The sequence below is a fragment of the Varanus komodoensis genome, unplaced genomic scaffold, assembly GCF_004798865.1.
Source record: "Varanus komodoensis strain SLA01 unplaced genomic scaffold, ASM479886v1 scaffold4, whole genome shotgun sequence".
NCBI lineage: Eukaryota > Metazoa > Chordata > Lepidosauria > Squamata > Varanidae > Varanus > Varanus komodoensis.
The window spans coordinates 15,698,042-15,721,195 of NW_025335941.1; the positions used below are offsets into that span (position 1 = coordinate 15,698,042).

General features: G+C 38.7%; 1 protein-coding gene across 2 annotated transcripts in view; it reads left to right on the forward strand.

The window, feature by feature from the left end:
* Positions 1-3,256: 3,256 nt before the first annotated feature.
* SCAF4 (SR-related CTD associated factor 4) overlaps positions 3,257-23,154 on the forward strand; it is a 53,562-nt gene continuing 33,664 nt past the window's right edge. Inside the window, exons 1-5 of one of the 2 annotated variants that reach the window (XM_044442602.1) lie at positions 3,257-3,482; positions 19,110-19,193; positions 20,058-20,102; positions 21,886-22,047; positions 22,839-22,974. In XM_044442602.1, the coding sequence (XP_044298537.1) occupies positions 3,453-3,482; positions 19,110-19,193; positions 20,058-20,102; positions 21,886-22,047; positions 22,839-22,974 (457 nt within the window). In that variant the 5' untranslated portion in view covers positions 3,257-3,452. The remainder of the gene's footprint in view (positions 3,483-19,109; positions 19,194-20,057; positions 20,103-21,885; positions 22,048-22,838; positions 22,975-23,154) is intronic. The other variant, XM_044442603.1, reaches the window with a different exon arrangement.

Consider the following 23,154-nt stretch of genomic DNA (forward strand, 5'->3'; position numbering starts at 1 on the left):
TTCTGGATCCAGGAGCAACCCCCAAACTATGAATCTTGCCTTTAGGGGGAAGTGCAGCCCTGTCCAGAACAAGCCAAATAACACCCAGCTGGACAGACAACCCACCCACCAACAGCACCTCCATCTTGTCTTGATTGAGTCTCAGTTTGTTGGCCCTCATCCAGTCTATTACCAAACCCGGACACTGATTCAGAATGGCTGCTGCCTCACCTGGGCTTGATGAAAAAGAGAGGTAGAGCTGAGTGTCATCTGTATATGGATTGGATGGGATGCTTGTAAGGCAGGCTTATAGGCACCTGCCATGATGCTAACAGGAGGTTTTTAAACAAATCTAATAAATAAATAAAGGGAGGAAGGGATAGATTTGTGCCCTCCAGGAATTAGCAAATCCAGAAAAGACTGACTCATTTTCTCATCCTTCAGTCTCCAGCGTAAATAAAATGCTTTTGGCAATACCAACTATTTGTGGCTGCAAAACTATACTATTATTATTACTATTATTATTATTATAACATTTCTATGCCGCCCCTTGCCGAAACCTCGGGGCGGCTTACAACATGATAAAATACATTGAAATACAATAGTACATAATAAATTACCATTACATACAAAAATACAAAAAATACATTGATTTACAAATATAAAATTAAAATTATCAGTATAAAATAAAAATATAGGAGGAGAAAGAGAAGGAAGAAGAAGTTGCCCTGGCCAGATCATATGTTTTAACAATTGAAATGATGTTTAAATAAAAAGGTCTTAACTGGCGCCGAAAAACCAGTAACGACGGTGCCAGGCGGACCTCTTTGGGGAGTGAATTCCATAGGTTGGGCGCCACCGCAGAGAAAGCCCTCCTCCGGGTACTTACTCTCCTAATTTCTTTCATGGAGGGTTCCCGGAGAAGGGACTCTCCCGCAGATCTCAAAGGGCGGTCGGGCATATACGGACGTAAGCGCTCGTTCAGGTAGCCAGGACCCAAGCCGTTTAGGGCTTGATAGGTCATAATCAACACCTTGAATTGGGCCAGCTTACTAGACCAGCTTATTTTGAAGGCAGATATATAGACAAGGACTGAGGCAACAAGCAGGATAAATCAAAATAACCAGATGAGAATATAGTTAGAATAACTACACATACCAGTTATATGGGACACAAAACATTCATATATTATATATTTGCAAGTGAGAAGGGGGCATTATAGCAAGCATTGCACAAACGTAGAGTAAGAAATTGTGATAGGATTATAAAACAGTTTGCACATTTAGAAGAGTTAGAATGAAATGCCTCAAAAACATGATTTGTGAGCATTGTTATAGGTACCTGGGGAAGTACATGCTGGCAGAGAGACCTCTGAAATACAATCTGCTAAGAATTATATGTCTCTACTTTTACGTTATACATACAGATATCAAGTATTTCTACTAACATTGGCTCTTCTGGGTGATATAAAGTGATAAAGAGGATTTTTTTCTGCAATAGGTTTCTGAAAATACAAGCCTGTCATTGCAGTATTTATTTTTATTACCACCATGTTGACTGCAGTTATTGCCACCATAACTCTGTGCCACTGCCAAACACATTGCCATTACTATAATTCACACTGCACTGCAAGCAGGGGGCTTCCAGATGAGGCTTTTATCACAGAGTCACCCTGCCTCCTCATTCACTGAATTTTACAGGAGGTCCAGACAAAAACACATTCTAGTTAAAACCCTTGTGTATTTTCCCACTAGTTCCATCTCTCCCCCCACCCCTTAATATATCTATTTAGGAGGAAGTTATGAAGAGCTAGGAGCCCTCTCTCTGAATTACCTTTAATCCCAACAGATATTACAGAAATAAGTCTCTGTCTCTAGGATCAAGGTATGATACCTTTTGAATGCAAAGTGTCTAAAGGAACAGTCCTATGCACAGGAAAAAAAGGAGCTTTTCTATCTAAATGCACATAGGATTATACCCTAAAATGATTATGACCATCATTCAAGTTCAATGAATTAAAATGGGAAATAAATGTAATGTGATAATAGTAATGATGATAATTACATGCAGCTAGTTAGAAGCAATAACTAGTGACCCAAGGTAGAGCTGCATGTCCCCATCTATGACCACTCATGGCCAAACTCAACCAGCTAGATCGGCAGAAGCTACTTCAACAAGTTGGATCTCATGTATGATGCTTCTAGATGGAGAGCTCTTATCACTTTTGGCTGCTAACACTATGACCTCTCAGTTTGGAAGCAGCCTTTCTGATGAGAAAAACACAGCAGCAGCTATGGGAAAACAGGAGATATGTATCGAAAAAGTTGTTGTCTGCACCTGCTGAAAAATTCTGTGACGGAAGCTGAGTGTTTGCAAAATGAAAACCTCAACTGAAACCACCTCATCTGTAAGAAGGCTGGTGCGATGTAGTGGTCAGGGTGGCACCGGAACTTGGATTTAGTCTCTGCTTAGCTATGAAGCTCAGATTGTTTTGAGCCAGCCACTGACTTTCAGCCTAACCAACAGGGTTGTTTTGAGGATAAAATGAAAGACGACTGCTTGAGCTGCCTTGAGTTCCGTGCAAGCGGGGAAAACATGCTACAAATGTAAAAGTAAATACATAAAATAAATTGGTAGGGCTGGAAGGGGGAGGCTCCCCAGCTTTACTGCCTTTAACAGTCCCTCCATTGCCTTTCTATGCATAGGTACTTGCAAGTCCTATCGAGTTCAAGTAAGTTTACTCTCAGATAAGTGCACATAGACTACAGCAATCATTCCGAAACTTAACCCAGGGTAGGGTTGTAAGAATACATGGGAAACCAGTGTACTTTTTAAAAGCGCCCCTACTCAGTAGTGATTTAATTGATTGAAACTCACAGTATATAGCGGCTGAGTGAAAATCACGTTTCTTCAGCGTGCGATCTTACACCTATTTAGCCAGGGGAAAAGTGCTACAATTCTCATCATTACTGATCCAGCTAAGCGGAGGAGTTGTAGGACTTTATCCTCTCCCCTCCCCCGCCCCTCCCCCGGCAAACATACACGATCACGCCTTTAACAGTAAAGCTCCTTGCCTCGAAACAAGGGCGGGGGGATTATACGAGTAGTCTCCGGAAATAGCCGAGGAAAAGCTGAGTGGGCCGACCTCTGTGTCACGTGGTTCTTTTGGAGTAAGTGCGTCCGCTCGTTTGTAGTCTATGGTTTTTTTACGCCTCCACCCCTTCCTCCAATGGGTGGTGCGAAGCCGGGAGGCCTGCGCTATCCCAGGGTGCTGTGCGCGGCGTGGGCTTCACCGTCCCGTTGGGGAGAGACAGTCTGCGCGGAGGCTTCGCCAACGAGACGCTGCGGGCTGCCGCCAAACGGACATGTTAACGCCGAGGCCGTGAAGGCGGGACGCGGTCGAAAACGACGTCCCGTGACCTGCTGCCGGCTCCTTCGTGCGCGTGTGTTCGCACAGGCCGCCTAACGACAACATGGAGGCTGTGAACGCCTTCAACCAGGAGGTGGGAATGGAGCCTGGCAAGGGAGTACGGGCAGCCAAGCCATGCCAGGCCCGGTTTATTTAGTTGGTTGGTTGGTTGTGGGATGGCTGCTGACACCGCTCCTAACTCTGGAACTCTAAGGGAGGAGATCGTAGGCTGCCAGGGAAGAAGCACTAAGGCCTTTTTGTGGGAGGCGGGCTCTCCTGGGCCGGCGTGTGGGGGTCGGCGCTGTTGCTGTGTCGGCTGACCCGGGACCTCAGGGGCTCACTCCCTCTGTGTATCTCCCGCTCTGGGAAGCAGCGAGTTTCCTTTCAAGCCTGAGCGGAGGCCGGGCCTGGCTTGTTTAGAAGGCCTTGTCGGGCTACTTAAGGTCAGCTCCATAGGCGCAGGGAGAGAGCAAGAGAAAGGGAATGGAAGTTTGTGTGTGTGTGTGAGTGCGCGCGCGCGCACTCCCCCGCCCACCCGCTTCACACTTCTCTTGTAGGCGGGGTGGGCCTGTACATTGCGTGTGCGCGCTTCTCTGAGACGGGAGGCAGGAGGAAGTACATCGCCTTCTAACGAAATAAAGATCCAATATCTTGAGGGGTATTTTTTATTTTATTTCCTGCCCAATATCCGATCTATCCAACGAAGGTTATTAGTGCAACTCCTAACTATCTCTGTGATATTCTGTCCATATAGACAGTATCTAGTGATGATCAAAGCATCAAATACTGAAAAGTTTAGGTAATATATGCAGCCTTGCAATCACTGGAGAGATTGGGGAAGGGTGAATAGGAATCCTGTGAAACTTATTCTCCCCACCCCTTGTTGGGTGTAGTGAACAGGAAGGGAAGGCAGTTGATGTAAAGTTTACAGTAGTGTAAATTTCTGGCTAATTTCTCAGAAATTTGCCTTATAGAAAGGGACATTGACTGTATTCTTTCAACTGATTTTCAGAAAAAGTTCAAGTTGAAGTGCTTTGTGCTTATTCTTGAAACTGTACTCTTAGGCTTTTTTAGTGCAGTGTTAGCTTTGCTTTTGAAAACTGTATTTGGTTGCCTAAGATATAAAGTTTAATGTGCTTTCTGCTGCAGCTAATCCTGTAGATCACACCTTGCAAATAGAAATTTTCTTGGACCCAAATGCAAAGCAGATTTTGAACAGAAAGTGCTATAAAATTTAGCCACTGTAACTGCTTGCATATTGGGTTAGCCAACCACTATATCCTCCTACCAAACTACCTTAAAGCTATATACAGCTACAAGAGCACACATGACAGCATCCTTAGAATTGCTACTATTTAAATTCAATCTTTATACAACCCTGGTTCAATTTTTTTGAACCCTAAGGAGATGTTAGTTCTTTAAAGATAGAATGGGAGAAAGATATATGTAGAAATGCAGTCATACTGTAGAAGCAGATAGAACATTTTCAGGCTCCTTATGTTGTCTAGAAATTCAGAGAAACTGTACAAGAGTAGCAGGTTCAGTTAGTCAGTTGGGTGCTTGACTAGGAACAATGTTAATATATCAAAGCAATTATAGGTGTTGTAATCCAGTGATGTTACTTGGTTCTGCAGAAGCAATTCAAATATCTTCACACTAGTAGAATTTGTCTTGGGGCATTTTCCAGACATGTAATTTTAAGGGGTGCATATGTATTAAAATAGATGAATATTTACTTTCAAAATATTGCATAACTATTACCCCTTTAATATTTGCCTATTTTAGAAAAGGGCCCCTGGTTTGAGTAAGCTTTCTAACAGGATAATAGGCAATTTTCTAGCTCTTTGTAGTTAGTAAAACAGTTCTAAGAACTCATATTCAGTAATAGTGGGACGACCTGAGTGCAGCTTAAGTAGTCACAATGTTCGGTTAAATGTCAGAATGGCTGCTGCATCTGTATGTATTGTTTTGTGGCAGGAAATCGAAAGAAGTTGTGCTGCCCCCCACCCCCCCACTAGCTGAGAGTTCAGAGTACAGCAGTGTGAGCACTCTTTCAGATTTCTATCCAGAAAGGGGTAATCTGTTTCAGTATGCCACAAATCTGTGGCTTGAGAACCATATTCTATGGTTCTCTGCAATTTCAGTACACTTGTTATTTTTGAGCACTTTTTCCTCATATTTAGCTAGACAGCTGGCATGCAGTGGTGAAACAGATAAAGGAACAGAGGAACACCTTTCCTGCAATATTATGTTTGAAGACCATGCATGCTGTCATAATACTACCCTTTGTTTTAACACAGCACAGGTCTATAGCAGATAATATAGCTCTGTAATTCTGTATTTACAGATTAAAAAGGTAATGAAACTAGTGAATCTTCATTGTGGTAAAAATAAGGAAAAATGGTTGTAGGCAAGCACAGCAGAGATGAATAATTTGCTCTCCTAGTAATGATTTATGGGGGCTAGTAACAGGATTAATGCAAGTCATCTTGATGTTGTGGGCTAGAACGCAAGTAGCGTATGTAACAAAATTAGGATTTACTTGTCAGAGAAATAATAAAACAATCATTTTTTCTGAATATTTAAAATAAACAATATTGAAAATCTATTCTCAATTCTAAAACCTACTAGACTTAGTTGAACTTAAATTTAATTATGGCTAGGAAACTATGGAGAATTCCTTTTTACCCAAAGTAGATTGTTAAAACATAATATTGTCTGACTAAGTCTTTCTTATAGATAGATTACAATTCAGGTCTGGCTGTTCTGATCTTGTAGTTATATATGTGCATTTTGCACATAAAGGGTTGTCCTGAGAAGTAATGCATAAATTGGAAAATAATAATGGGAGTAATACTGGGCTTTAAATCTCAAATAATTTAAAATAGGTACATATAACACAATAGAAAAGATATGCTTTACACAGGTTAAGAGTGTCAAATATATCTGTTTCTTTCTTGTAATTTGTATTGTATTCAGTCGTAAAGTCATGGGTAGATTTACCTGTTGTGGAATTCTAAAGTTGAAAGATACCTAGTATGGCATCTAGTTTGCATTCTTGCCCTTTGAATACAAAGTTTATATCCCAAGCATCTCCAGCAAATACCTGTCAAGTTTTTTATTGGAAACCTTCAATTATTGCCTCCCCAGGCAGCCTTTTATGTTGTTGACATTCTCTTTTAGGTCCTGTTTGTCTCTTGTGATAGCAGACTAGAATTAGATGGTATGGTATTGTATCTTTTTTGGGCAATCAGATTACTTCTAAGTATTTCCACCTAACACACAGTGATAGCAGTAAACTTGGGGCTAGTATATAGCCACTTTGATTACTTGTGATTGATAGCATTATCCTCTATGAATTTAATTATTTACTTTTGCTTTTAAAGCTGTGTAAAATGATTGGTTGAAAGTTTGAAATACTTCCATATATGGAAAAGCTAAAGGGATGAGGACAACTCTCTGAACTTGTAGGATTATAAGCCTCCTATGCATGGCAGGAGGAGTGTGGAAGTAGTTTGTCAATGTGCTCTTCATGACCTCAGAAGAAGCTGGCGCAGTTGGTTCTGCAGGGGCTCTGAGCATGGAGTTCTAGCTCTGACATCTAAGTTAGGGCTCTGAAAACCCTGTGTCCCATTGAATATTGCTGTTTGATCAGAGATCACCAAAGATTAAAAAATTATGTATGGCACAGTAAAACCAGATAAAAACTTCACCCTTTCCCATAATACCTCTCAAATTGAGGTAATCCAATTAAATTGATTATAGATGTAAGCACAACAAAAGGAAGTTCAGGTTAACAGAGTGTACTATGAATATATTAAATAAGCTGCTAAAAGATGTGAAAATGGCCTTTAAATGACTTTAAAATTGAGAATGTAGATATTCATGGACATCATGTATATTAAATTTTATTGACTGTTTATTAACTACATAAATGGCAGCTGCATGTTCAGATGCATTATGGGAAAAAAGTGGTACCAGCCCCCCCTCTAATTAGTATTGCCAAACCTTTGGAAAGTGGGGTGGGGGGAAGCTACTTAAAAGCCAGAAAACTGCCAAATGACCAGCTATTAAGGGAAAGGACAGCCTTCCCACTGGGAAACCCTGGAGGTCTGGGCTGGTATCTCAGGTAAACTAAAATCACCCCTGCTCCAGTGATATCCAGACCATTGTAATGCTTTCTGTATGAGACTGCCTTTAAGACAATCCAGAAACTTCCAGTCCAGTCCTCCAGGGTTCTCCAGTGGGCCTCATTTCCTTTCCCCTAATTGCTGATCATTTAAGTGTCTTTTAAGTTACTTTCCCCCATTGTAACATGTTGAAATGTGTTTCCTAAGACTTAATTAGTGGCAGGAAGTACTTTAACATTAAATATGCTGGGGGTTTTGGTATTTTGGTCCCATCCTTTATTCTGTCATCTTCATCCATCTTGGAATGTGATCTCTGAGAGCATTCCTCTGAAATTGAATTCAGTCCTTGGTCTGAAAGTGGTTTGATGCTATTCACTAGCACATTGTCTGTCTGTCTTGTCTGCTCTTCCTTCCAAGCAGGATGGCTTATATGATCTATCTTCCTATCCATTTTATTCTCACAACAACAGCCTGTGAGTCTAACCTGCCCAAGGTCACCCACTGAGCTCCATAGTTGAGTGGGGACTACAGCCTGGGGCTCCCATCCAACAGTCCAACCACTACACCACACTGACTCATTAGAGGCAAAGTAAAAATTCTCCAGGTAGGGCTGAGGCTGGTGATCAGCCTAAGCTGACTTGCTCCCACCCTAACACTCCTGGCTTCTCTTGTGACATGAGGTTCCCCAATCCAGAGCCCAAGAGAATTTCCAGATGATCTACATGGTCTTCCAGGAATAATGCAACACCATTTGGGACCAAATGTAAAACTCCCATCAAGAACATGTGACACTACTGACCACAACATCTTAGCTCTGCCTGGGTTAAGTTTTGCTTTTTTAATTCTCATTCACCACAAAACCACCTCCAGATACCAGTTCAAATTTTCTACTCCCCTCCTTGAAAGAAGCAGAAGGTAGTGAGGTATCATCTGCATATTGGTGACACTTCAGCCCTAGCCTGAATGACTTCATGCAGCTTTTAAAAGGCATGAGGGATAGAACTCTGGCACACCAAAGGCCAGTGTTTCCACAGCTTCCTTCTGGGAAGAACCAGAGCTGCTGAAATTACTTTGCTTCTTGAATTCAACCCAGATAAGAAATCTAAGCAAGACCATGGCAACCAAGGGAATATGTATTCCAAAACTAGGCGTGTGGCTAAATCATTGTCATCATCCAGCACTGTTTGACATACTCAGTACATACTCAGATATCTTGCTCAAGAATGGCAAATTTGGTACTTGGCAATAATCATGAGAAACTCTAGGATCTAGATTTGGTTTCATCAACAGTGGCCTGCTCTCTTGGATGCATAAGGGACTTCATCATCCCTCAAGGTAGATGCTAACTACAAGGTAGATGCTAACTACCTCTGAGAGTCAATTACCTCATCTGTCCTTGACTGATCTCACAAGCAATGATAACCAAAAATCTGAGGAGCACATGGTCATTCTCAATCCTCCAACTGGGTTGTTCATGTCCTTGGCTTACACAAGCTGAGAATCATCCATAATATGAATGGAAGGATGATTAGCCCATACCATCTTAGGTTGGGTTGGAGTATTTAGGTTGACAAGCAATTTTTTCTATAAAATGTCCAGCAAATTGATCAGTCATCAAAAACTCAGGGTGTGCACTCTAGATTTTATAGCAAAGAGGCTTCAAACTTTTGTAAACTATGCTGGGTAACAGTTAACATACCCAGTAATGGGGGTGAATTAAGATTACTTCCAACTTCATCACTGCCATAAAATAAAATCACAAATGATTCTTACCTTTGTTCTATTGTATTTGTTACAAGTATTCTGCCATTTTTGTAGTAATAATTGATTCTTGATGTTTCATTGCTCCCAGCTTCTCCGGGGCTGATACAAGTTCTGCAATTGGTTTAAGGGTATTTGGGAATGATCATAATGATGGTCCATATAATCTTTTCATTCCAGGTGAAGAACACTGCATCAGCAGGATTTCTGAAGGGTAGTAGCCTGTAGCAACAAAAACAGCAAAGAGAGAAGTAGTTGCATATATAAGAGTTAAAGCTGAAGGATAGCAGAGGCATGCAGGCCAGTCCTGTACCTGTGCATGTTGGCTTTTCTAAAGACCTTCCTGTATTGAAGAGGAAGGTCAACAAATGGTTTCTACTTGCATTCTACTGAATGTAATTAGAAACCTCCGTGAGATTGGGAACATTGACTACATGAGGTTTCTTGATTGCTCTGGAGCTTCTCAGAGATTTGTTTCTATTTATTTATTTTGGTATAGGCTGCCATGTTTGTCATGGCTAGAATGCAAAATGACATTGCTGGTGAACGATTAATCAAAAGAGGAACAGGTGAATTAACTGATTATGTTTAATATGTCTAGATCTAAGAGGATATGCTGGGCTTGTTGCATGTAGTGGTTCCTGTGTTATATAGGATTTTGTAGATTTAACTGTGGGAGACAAAAGATGCATGTGTTGGGTAGTTGAACTGGAACATTGTTCTTGGGAACTTTGTTATGTTGGTCTTAATACAGGGTGCCTGACAGTGGTAGCAAGTTTGCTTCAGATATTAGAGGGAACAGATTATTTAGACCTATTCTAGCCTGGTTTCAGGTAGTAATGCAAAATGTTGTTCTGACCTGTTCCAAGGGAGAGACAGGGACTGAATTTCTCAGTAGTATGTAATCATATCAACCATGGTATCTGACTGGACCAGCTCTGAGAACTTGCTCTGTAGCTTATTGTCCATAGTTGAGTTTGCTTGGGTTGTCATATTGATTTTATGCTGAAGATGCTTGTGATGTTAAATGTTAATTGTTTTGTATACATTTAATTGTTTTGTTGGTTATGGTTTATTGTTTTAAGCATTGTACTATGCCCTGTCTAATATCGATATAGGGTGAAATACAAAAATTTAACCAAAACTGAAGTGACATTGGGCTACAAATTCACAGATTGAACCCATATTCAGTTTTTAAATGCATATTTAAATAAATATTGATAACTGAGTGTGAAAAATGGGTGGCTTAGGAGTTTTGTTCTTGAGAAAATCAGCATGTTCAGACAAGGAGAATAAGTAATAGTTCAGTCCCTGGCATCTCAAGGTAAGTTTAGGAAACACGTGTATCTAAAAGCCTTTGAGATCCACTAATAGTTAATTGGTAACATTGAATGTTGCACTAGCGAGCTGCTACTTGTGCAGTGGAAATTCCCTCCCATCTGTCTAGAGAATGTCAATTTGTGTCTGTGCAGGGGAGAGATGCCAGTGATGTCTGGAGAATAAACACACTTGGATAGAACTCAGTTTAGACAGAGCTTAACTAGATAGACCAATGGTCTGAAGGTAGCTTTCTGTATTCCTAAGTGGAATGCAGTTCTTTGAAAGTACAGATTTAGGATATTGCTGCATGTCACTTCTGTAGTCTTTTTGCGTAATACTTTCAGTTGAATGCATTCAAACTTCTTTGTATTTGTTTTTCCCTTCCTACATTTGATACTGAGAAAATGAATGCTACTCCTTTCCTGGCTATCTTTGTAGTTTATCATTTCTAATTTATTCCGCTCAAACACAATCATTAATAAATGTCCCTTGATTTTTTTTTCTGGTGCATTTAGCAAATACAGGAGTGAGACATGTTGCTCCCCTATGCTGCAGGAGTATGGGTCCATAAATGTACATACTCTCCTTTTAGGAAGGACCTGAGCCTGTCCTTGTCCTGCGTATGGATTTTTAGGAACATAGGAAACTGCGTTAATACCAGACCAAACTATAGCCCAATACTGGCCTGATTTACATGTAATGGTAGTCATGGATTAATTGACTGACAAATTGCTGAAATGTAACACAAATGAATGTACTACCCGTGGTGTGTTTGTCACATTTAATTAATGATAAAACTATTTTTGATGGTTTGGAGGTTATTAACAACTACCCTGGTGAATTAACCACTACCTTGCTACATTGAAACAGTTGAAACCATGTTGTAACAATTTGGCAGTTCAAGATTAGCATCTCCAGTCTTTGCAAAAATCATTAATTTTGCTTTAAGTGTCTGGTTCCATATTGTTCAGTTTTCTGGGATCAGTTCTAGCTGTTGTAACTTGAGGATCTAATAGTTGTAACTTGGGTTTGACCAATCACATTCCCTCTTAAAGTTTGCCCATCATGACTGAAACTTTGAAGTAGCTGAGAATGGTTATCTGGTTGACACAGAGGCAGTGCTGTAACCACTTTGAAAAAGCCTTGACTGGATCCACAGACTAATAACAGCTATCTTCCTCATCATTGACACCTCTTTTTTGGACAAGGTGCTTGAGAAGTGTGTGGTGAAATGTAGATGTTCTGATATTCCAGTGCTGATTTGGGTTTTGATATTGGCCTTGGTCACCATGGATAACCTTATTCATTCATTCGATTTATATCCTTTTTTCCTGCAAAGGGCTCAAGGCAGCTTACATCATTCTCCTCCTCCATCTTATCCCCACAACAACAACCCTGTGAGGTAGGTTGGGCTGAGAGTCTGTGACTGGCCCAAAGTCACCCAGTTGGCTCCATGGCTGAGTGGGGACTAGAACCTGGATCGTCTGAGTCTCAGTCCCATGCTCTTAACCACTACACCATACTGGCTCTCATTTGGTTTGTTCACACATAACGCTAAGCCATGCTGCCTGGCATGGTACCTTATTTTGTGTCCCAGCCTCAGAAAGGGACGTGTTCTCCATGCATGCCTGGTTTCCATACTTCTCCATCTTTCCTCCTAATGGTGGCATGAATTCATTCAGCCCTTGTGACTGAAAAATCAATCCCAGGGTGCACTGCTTCTACCTGTGTCACCTGCCTCTCATTGGCCCAAACTTTCCCCTGGGCATCACCCAACTGCTTACTCACTAATGTAGCATTCCTGCTTCAGAGTAGCACTGCAGGAACACTCCCCACTGCTGCCCTGTTCTGTGCCAAAGTACAAGCATGCACACACCCTCTTCTCCCCCCCCCCACTGCACATGTGTCCACATTCCCTTTTACCCAGTACTTGCACACATCTTGCAAACAGCGCATGGTGGGCACCACTGTTCTCACACTGGAATGTCCTCCTCTGATAAATCAGACAACAGTGATCATGTGTTTTTAATTAATATTAAAAATTTAAATGTTTATCCTGGTTTTCTCTCACACTTAACTTTCAACAACAACAACAACAACAATAATATTGTTTTGTAATATGCTGTGAATTTGGAATTTTTCAAAATGGGAAGTGGTATATAAATATTACATAATTAACTTAGGATTGTCCCCTTTGTATGTTGTTAGTATGATCTCTGAAGCCAGGCAATTTGAGTTGCTTACAACAACCCTCATTCACTCTAGATCTTGGAAATTTGTGTGTTATTAAATCCACAATTGCTATTATATGCAATCTGGATCATTGTCTACTAGACCTTGGCAGAGGTTCTCCAGGTTCTTAAACTTATTTAACTGGTGGCACTAGGGATTGAACATGGGAATTGGAATTTTGCTCTATGGTTGAGAAATGCCATCTTCCCTAATATTGGCATTGCTAGGTAACTGTATGTTTAGCAGTGGACATTCATGTGTTTGCTATGTTGTAATGGGGAGAGTAAGATGTGCTTATACTTTTATATTTTGATTGAATCCCATTCAGATGAGACTTGGAGCAACATATTGTAATGGACTAGGTCTTTTTTTGAAGGTAACTTTAAGACTTGCTCAAGGAGTTTGTTAGGTTCCATCCTCATGCCACTGACACCAGACTATATTCTTTGAAGTCCCTGGAAACACTTGAGGTTTTTGACTGGTGTTTAAGAGTGGTAAACGGCTACATGTAGGAAAATAAAACAGACTAAATAACAATTTTTAGAGGGGTAGCAATGTTAGTTTGTTGCAGAAAAATTAGAAAATAATTACATATATTACACCAACTTTTGTGGCCTAGAGTCTTTGAACACATGAGATGCAACCTTCATTTTACAGGTATGTATGAATGTGTGTGTATAGGCCAACCTTCCCTAAGTTGGTGCTCATCAGATGTTTTGGATTTCAAATCCTAACAGTCCCAACCAGCATGGGCAATGATTAGGGATGACGGAAATTGTAGAGATTGTAAGCAATGAAGTGTAAATGAAATACAAAATGTAACATTTATAAAATTGCTACAGTGACCGACCATTCACTAGGCAGTGGTGATGGCACAGACATTCCAGCATTGGTGGGCTAATTAGCACCTGCAGTGGGTTGTTGTTGTTGTAACCTTGCATTTATGTTCTGCCTTTCTTCCTCTTGCAAGGAACTCAAGGTGGCTTACAAGGTTCTCCTCTTCCCCACTTTATCCTCACAACAATCCTGTGTGGCTGGCCCAAAGTCACCCAGTGAGCTCCACGGTTGAATGGGGACTAGAACCTAAATCTTCTGAGTCCAAGTCAACTGTCTAGCTACTGTCTCTCATTAAAAACCAATTTTTAATATACTAGCCAAATTGGCTCATGTATAAATAATATACCAGCCAGTATTAGATCACATAACTGTATACCATCCAAAAACAGTTAAAAAACTTTAAATAGTTTGGCTTCAGAGTATTTATTGGACTGCTTTTTCCTGCATGATGTACATCCTCATGAGAACATCTGGGCAGGTCAGGTTCTGTATCTCACTGTCAAACAAACTAAAAGTATAGTTGGTGGGCACGCTGGACACGACCTTCTGTGTTGTGGCATACAGTCTCTTAAATTCCTTGCCGCAAGAGGCTTGCGTGTATGACTCAATCCATGGTGACATTCTGATGTCTGATTTCCAGATGGTGTTTGGTTTCCAGTTAAATAGCTTTCATCATTAAAACACTAGAAGCACTCTTCTGATTTGTACCTATATTTTAACTTGTATTGCTTTAATGATTTATTACTTTAAAAATGTAAATTGTATAAGCTACTTTAAATGTCCCTTAAACAGAATGAAACATGTGAGCTATAAGTATTTTATTAGTGAACTTATTTTGTATGAGCAAATGGATGTTTTATTTATTATTCCATTTACATGTGCCTTTTTCTTCCTGTAAGGAACCCAAAGTGGTTTACATTGTCATCGTCCTCCCCATTTTATCCTCACAATAACTCTGTGAGTAGGTTACAGAAGCTTTGTAAACAAGCAGTTTTGTTTTAATTTGGCTACTAAGGCTGCAGTGGTATGCATCAATGGGACTAGAATTAAGATGTGAACATATAGGCATCTTAGAAATAAGGAATCATGATCAGAATATTTGTGACTCTCTTGCTCATGCTGCTGCTGTACTACTTATGATTGCAAAACAAAACTCAAGGCATTATTAGATTCCTGCTTATCAATTCTACTTTTTGTATGACATCTTTAACTACTTCAGCCTGTGTTCCCACATTAAGGAGTAATGAGCAGGGATGGCAATGCAACTAGCATTTTTAATAATAAATAATGATTAAAGAAGGAAGACTTCCAAGACTGAACCAGCAAGTAGAAGTCCACTCATCATCTCCCCTTTTCTACAGACGTAAATCTCTATCTCTTGAACCCTCAGACAGAAGATTCCCTCTATGATGAGGGAGTCTATCAGGATCCCATTCACAACAGAGTATACGTATTCCAGTAATTCTTCTTTCTTTCAGTTGCTTCTATTTCTCTGCTAGCTTTTCCTTGTGAAACAGGGAGAGAAGGCATATATTTCCACCATATGACTGTGGAGTTGGTACATAAAACCTTTGACTTTGACTCTCTCTCCTTTATTTATATATCAATATTGGAAATAAATATACTAATTATTTCCTATATTGATTGAAAGCACTCAACCTATAAGGCATTTCATCACTGCCAATGCGAATCTTCAGAACCCTAACCTGTTAAATTTTGGGTCATATCTATGCTACTGTGACTTTTAAAATTTATTTATTAAATTACAAACATTTGGTAACATTAAATTTTGAACAAAAGACAAAACTTGGTCAATTCAGGTTATATATTTTATCAAAATGCACAGTTTCTGACACTTAAGGATAAGAATGCTGTAAGTATCTTTTAAAATTTGATACTCTTATAAGTACATTTTTGTCAGCTATAAAAACTACTAAGTTTTGCAACACATGCTTCTTCACAATCATCTTCTATAATATATTGACACATAAAACACTTCCTATTTCTTGTTGTTGTAAAGTTTTCAAAAATAGTCAACTTTGGCACTTTTTGCCATTGTGATTTTTTTCATCGGGAGAATTGAAATATATCCTGAAACTATAGTTTACCTATCCTGAAAAAATAGGTAACTCAAATTATTATCTGTGAAACAGAAATGTTAATAGTTGGAGTCGGTACATTTTTGTGATATCCTGCAGCACAACTTGGACTGCACAGCCCTGATACTACCTATTATTCTGAGAAAACGGGGAGAGTTTCTTCATTGTCTTTCTCTACAGGCATTCGATCCGTTCATCTAAAGATGGGAGGTTTCCAGTTTTTGAAGGTTTCCTACTGAAGTGCAAAACTTTGCAAAGTGATAGGAAGAGAAAGCGAGTCAGTAAAAGTCTCACTAGAAGTAGCTAAAGTGAATACAATTGATTTTAAAAAGATGATTTTTAATTAACTTGATTTTTGAAAAATGTAAATATTTTATCTTTAATTTGAGTGATATTCAGTTTGAATATAAACATGTTAATTGTGCAGAGGTTTTTCCCCAAAAATTACTACTTTAAAACATTACTTGAGAAAATAAATCATTACAAATGCTAAAACATTATTATTTGGATATTTAACATTCTAAAAGCTACTGCAAACATTAAAAAGTGAGAGTCATTAAATAACCTGTAACAATAAGATATCTAAACATTAATAGAATAGACACCTCAGTAAAGGAAATAGATTACAACTTATTAGACCTTGCATACAATTTCGAAACTGCCTAAATGGCTCCTATTCTTGTTCAAATTGATTGAGTCACTGTAAAGAAGCATCTGATTTTCTTGGAACTAACAGAAATTGGTTCCTGCAAACATTAGAATAGTCTCTTTCTCCATAGAGAGAGAAGCACAGTGAAAAAAGTGACTGGGTGATTACATTCATAAATTCCCAACAGCTAAAGCTCTCTGGGCAATTAAAATGTAAAAAAAATAGTACAGAAACAAGAAAAACAGCATAAAATTCAATATAAAGTGTAAAAATGGAAGTCATACATTCAGTACCTTCAAGGGAAGTGGTGGTGTTTTGCAGAGCCCCCCCCCCACCCCCCCGGCTTGATGTCATCCGGTTCACTGGTAATGTTGAGGTCACGGAATAATACAATCTCTAGACCAAAAGTGGGTTTCTCATGTAAGTAAAAATGACTGCAAAATGTATATAGTGTAATAAAGGAATGCAAGGCCTTATTGTAAGAATGAAACAGTGCAAATGCTATTGCATATAGTTGGAAAATAACTTGGTGTAGTGGATATTTGTGCAGTTGTTGAGATATGTTGTCGCAGCTTTAGGAAACTTGATTTAAATCATTGATTTAAACTGGCCTTTTTTCTTAGTGATTGAAGTCATGCGCTCAGGTAACTAGAGGAACAAATATCATACAACCATTGTGGGGCATGTTGTCAGTCTGTTTAGCATTATCAAGGAGTCTTTCACATTGTATAAAAATCAGTCATTGCTTGAAAAAAAGTACAGTTTTAAAGGAACTATCTTAAATTCCAAATCGGTACTGACTGCTTTTTAATGTAACAGTAACCGGAATTCCAGAGAATCCTGCTTTTATGTAAACAAATTATATGATGGTGTTCACAGTCTGTGTATCTAATGGATTCATTTCTGCCTCTTTGTGTTAATTGGAGAAACTGAACTAACTAGGAATCAAAGGCTTAATGTACCAGTTGAACCAAGGTTACTGTTTTGTGTCACTTACAAACCAGGATTGCAAAGCAGGGTTTGGTATCAGATCTAGGGTCATGTGATAGCAAGAGGGTGGGAATCATTCATATGGCATACAAAGATTTGATTACTGTATAAGTATGCAGCTTGTTCATTCTCCAGAATCCTGGCTTATGTTTGTATTCAATGGCCAATGTAGAGCTGTAATTTTAAGACGGCTACCTTAAAATAAATGAATATATATACATACATACACACACACATATATATATATATTTAAAGTAGTGATTAGGGAGAGTAATATTATGCCATATCATGTTGCTCAGGTCTCTTCCCCATTCTTCAGCATGGTGTGGTTTCCAGTGGAGTGGGGCAGGGAAATTGAGCATGATGTCATGCTGTGCATCTTCATTTGCGACGTATTTCTCAGAAGTTGTTGAATTCCTGCTTTTCACATCATTTATATACCCTTCTTAATGTGTGAATTGATTTTAAACTAGTATGGTTTTTAAAGCTATGCAGTTTGACAGAAGTGGTACCGTTGCCTTGTTTTTAACAGTAGTTCAAATGGTTCAGGAAGCCAATAATTGATTTTTTAAAGTTATTTTTGACCTGCATCAAAAAGTTGTAGTACCTTCGTTCTATAAGAAGGGTATGCCTATTCAGAATATCAGTCAGCCATGCCCTCTAGGGTACAGTAAGCCTAATTCTCCTTTCCAGTGTTCCTTAAAATGATCTGTAACTCACATTATCCTTACCAAATGGGGCTTTGTTTCTGCTGGCTGGGGAAGATGAGAGTTGTAGTTCTAACATGACTGAAAAATTGATCCCAGTTCTTTGAGCAAATACTGGTGATTATTATACATACCTTGTATAACTGTGTATGATGGTTATATTACTCTGTAATTGTACTGCTGTGGGATATGATAATCAATTTGGCATTTTGTATTGGGGAGTCTAAGCTGGATAACACTGTTTTGGTATGTTATTCTTAACCCCTTCATTGTTAATAGCTTACACCAGCCTTCCTCAACCTTGTACCTTCCAGACATGTTTGCACTGCATCACTCACAATTCCCAGTCAGTGGCCCTGCTGGATGGGAACTGGGAGTTGCAGTCTAAATGCCTCTGACGGCCAGCAGGTTGGGTAAGGCAGGGAGCATTCAGGAGGTTAAGACAGTTCCTTGCCATTGCTGTCAAGAAGAGGGCTCTCACCTGTCTCCCCATTGATCTTCTGCTGCTGAGAAGAGGGAGCATAGCTTTTCAGAACAAGCACGTTTATTGTTAAACTGCCAAGGCCTTTAGCTACCTGAGGGTAGAAATATGAATATTCTGCTGAACTGGAATGATTATGGGTAAATCCAATTGACTTAAACTTCAACTTTATTACCTATTTTAAGAATATGGAATGCAGGGCATACAACTTAGTATTTAGACTATAGAGTAAGAGAACAAATTAAAAATAGCTGTACTTAACCAAACAGGTTAATATACTCAGTGTTAGAAATGGAACTATGAGGTTCTGAACCCCAGGTTTTAGCTTCATTAACATTTTATCAATGCAAATTGAAACAAATGCCATTTCTTAAGTGCAGGGCAATATTTGGAATGGTTTCACTGCTAAATTAAGTAGTTATTTGATTAGGTTTTTTTAGTTCTAGAACTGCCTGGGGCAACTTTATGACTGAATGTTCATAATGAAATTTTACTACCTTTTGCTTATATTTTAGCTCTTCTCACTGATGGAGATGAAACCTCCTATTTCTCGTGCAAAGATGATTCTCATTACTAAAGCTGCCATTAAAGCTATTAAGGTGAGATGACAAAGAATGCTTCTTATGTATTGTGCAAAATAGGCATACCTTTCATAAAATTTTGAAAATTTATACCCCAAAATAGGATGGGGTGAGGATTTCCAGCTGATGGGCCAAAGCATTGGTGACTATACATCAACAGTGAGCAGAGCCATAACCCCGTGTGCATAACACCATACATATATAAGAAAACTTCCCAGCTGTGTCTTCTCAGCATATCCATGCAGATAGACAGAAGTGGGTAGATGTGAACACTTTCATTGACTGCTATTGAGAGACGTTCCATTCCACAGGGCTAATTAGTATGGAGCTGATTGAAAATAAACCCTTCTCAAGCTCAAGAGCTGAAAGAGGAAAAAGGACCATAACTGCTCAGCTGTAGATGAGAGAGATGTCCTTTTCCCTCTAAGCAAAGGATGAGGCAGAGCTTGTGAATGTGTTTGGGGGCCATATAGGTAACAAAGTGGGCCTTCTTTAGTCTGTGGGACATAGGTTTCCCTTGCTGGATTTATAACATATTAATGCATTTCTTTCCAAGAAAACATTTCATGAGATTTGTTTTTACTAATGTTTAGTAAATCTTCGATGAATTTTATTAATCTTAATGTATATATTTATCATCTATACATGTATATATTTATCGTATATTCAGTCTTCTCTGAATACTTACGTTGCAAAAATCTTGTTATAACTAACATGATTTTCAGAGATTTACAAGTATGGCATGGAAAATCCTAGTTAAAAGATCTGTTCGCTCCCATTTTAGAAATACATAGTTTGGATTATTGCATATTCAGATTTTATAAGTTTTATGGAGTTAACAGTTTCTAATTATTTTAAATGCTTTTTAATTTTCTTTTACAGCTTTACAAGCATGTAGTCCAGATTGTAGAGAAGTTTATAAAAAAGGTAAAAGGAATGATGTGGTGAATACTTACTAAGCTAAATATAGGCTCCACAGTTTTATCCTTGTTAGCATGTTCTTGCATATAACATGTAGTTGATGGAGCAAATTTGTTTTCTCTAGCTCCAGAGAATAGTACTAAACCAATACCTTTTAATGTCAAGAAAAAGGATTTAAACTAAACATTGGGGAAATGCTCTGCTGGTATGAGAAGACTGATGATGGAACAGACCACTTTGGAAGGTGGCGATCGCTTTTCCTTTGAGGTGTTTAGGTGGAGGCTGGAGGGCTATTTCCCTGGGATGCTGTAGCAGCAAGAAATTGGGCTATATGACATTTAAGTCACCATCCAATTCTGTGATTTTGTATGATATTAATTTTCCTCTAAACCATGATTTTTTTTCTGCTGGTTTGCACTATGTGGCCATTTCATTATGGATTATTTAGCTGTGTTGTATACTGAGTATGTGTTTGGCCACCATTTTGAATACACAGTCCACACTGTTGTTTGTGTAACCCTTGAATAACTACCAGTGTACAGGCTTGTATAACACTGCAATCCCCAATTCATATTGAAAACTGGCAATGTGTACCCATGATGATTCATCTGTATTGTGTGAACCATGTAAATATGTAGTAGTCAGTCATTACTATTCTTGCTTGGAATATTTTTAGTTGCCAGGATTGAGTACAAAGGAACATGTTCTTAATGCTAGATGATCAAATAGTGCTTATTACTTTTCCTTCTTATTGTTAATTCTAGGACTGCATGAAATCCATGATATTTATTTGCAGCTATTTCTATGTCCTGTGCAAATATTTTTTATATGAAATTGGGACTGGAGAAATCATGGGTGCCGAAATCTTGGTGCTGGGTCTTAAAAACCAGACAGTTTTTCTCCTGATAAAAATACTTTAATTTATGCAAAGTACCACATATAAGCAGTGACTTGCCTGTTTTATTTTTCCTGAGTGTGGTATTATATCTTTGTCATATTTTACTAGGCTGCTCAATTTGCATGTTTAAACTTGGAGGAGTTGAAAAGGCAACTTGTGATACAGTGTAAGAAGTCTGCTGCTTGTGGAGTAGGAGAAGAATAGATTTGTAGAAACCTCCCCTCTTACTTTTTTGTATCACAGTTGTGATTGAGCCTGTGGTTTTAAACATAGACACATGGTGAATTCCACTTGAAATCAGCTTGGTATCATGCACTAGATTATTAACATGTGCCTGTAATAAAAGTCACATGCTTGAGGTATACATGAGTAGTTCACACATTTCCAATGTAGCACTACCTATAAAATCACTTTTCTGCTTGTGTGCTAAATTTCACTTTTATCCCCACAAGATGTTGAAAAAGGCCTGGCTCATGCATTGAGTAAAGTAGCATTTATTAGAGGTGCACCTCTGTGCAGTTGTTGCAACATGCAGGTAACAGTACATGTTTAGTACATAGGCTTCAACTTTTATGAAGTCCATTCTCAATTTTGGTAGATAAGGATGTGTATCATATACTTAGTGTAATGCACAGCTGATGTGTGAATAAGGCATGTTAGAGAAGCCTTAGTCCTCTTGCCTCACTATGCATTGATTATATTCACTTTGCCTTTGGGGCCCTAGGCTTGTGTCTAAAAGGAGAATAACACTTATGATCATATTCTGGGAACAGAAGTTGGAATATCCTTAGTGTTGATGATGTCATATACATATAGAAGTTGAGTTGATATGCTGAATATAAATTGAGTAATTCGAAACTATGGCATGTTTCCCCCTCTTTCTTTTTTTAGTGTAAACCAGAATATAAAGTTCCTGGATTATATGTTATTGATTCTATTGTTCGTCAGTCTCGTCATCAGTTTGGAACGGATAAGGATGTTTTTGGGCCAAGATTCTGTAAAAATATAACTGCCACATTCCAGTATTTATATCTTTGCCCATCAGAAGACAAGGTATAGCTCCAAACTTTTTTAAAGTGTTGTGAATTGCAAAATTGCATGATTTTTTTTATGTGGGAGTGCATTTCTGATTTCAATAGAATTTGGTCATCCTTGCCCAAACAAATATTGTTGTTCATTCAGGACAATACTTCTCAATAAGCCCTTGGTATTGAATTTTTTTAATAGCTGGGCCTCTTATTTTTGAGATTCTTCTTTCTTAAAACTTTATGACTAAAAGTTTTAATGGAAGAATTTTTCTCATCTGTGCAGTAAGCTATATGACTTTGATTTTAGTATACCTGATGGCAAAGCTACTACACAAAGCAGATGAGAGTAGTTCCTGCTACTTATAATGTATTATGCTGAAAAAATATAATTTCCAAGTACATATAGAAAATGTAATGTTCATTTTTCCAAGGTTAAGCATCTCTAGAAAAATACTGATTGGGATGTGATCTCTCCCTTCTAGCTCACTGTTACTCCTGTCCATAGACTCTATGTGACTAGAGAATATTTTGGGGTCTTGCCTCTGTGCATGGTTAGATTGACAGTGGATGTTTGTTTGATGTGCTTGTTCCTTTTTCTCTTCCCCTCTCAGTGAATAAACAATACTGTCTGCACTAGAAAGTCCCACATTTGTTTGGATGCTGTAGAAGGAAGTGTATGAGCCCAAAGCCTGCTGCAGGCTTTCATGATACGTAAAAATGAAGTGGGGGTGAGGGGAATGTATTGTTTGAATGCTTAGCTTTCAAGTAAGCAAATTAAATGTTTAAAATGTTGTGACTTGCCTCTTATTTGAACAGAGTAAAATAGTTCGTGTCCTCAACTTATGGCAGAAAAATGGAGTGTTTAAAATAGAAATAATTCAGCCTCTCCTGGATATGGCAGCAGGAGCTAGTAGCACAGCTTCAATGACTGAAGATGCCACAAATAATGAAGGTAGGCATTCATGGTAATGGTTGTTTTTTCAATAATAGATCAAATATTGACAAACATGGGCTTAATTTTCTTTAACCAACATAGAATGTTGTGAACTTATTTCAAACAGAAATTGGGCTTTGATTTCTGCAGTAATTCTGAGTTTTCAAAATATAATAGTGATTGTATTTTGCTTGTCAA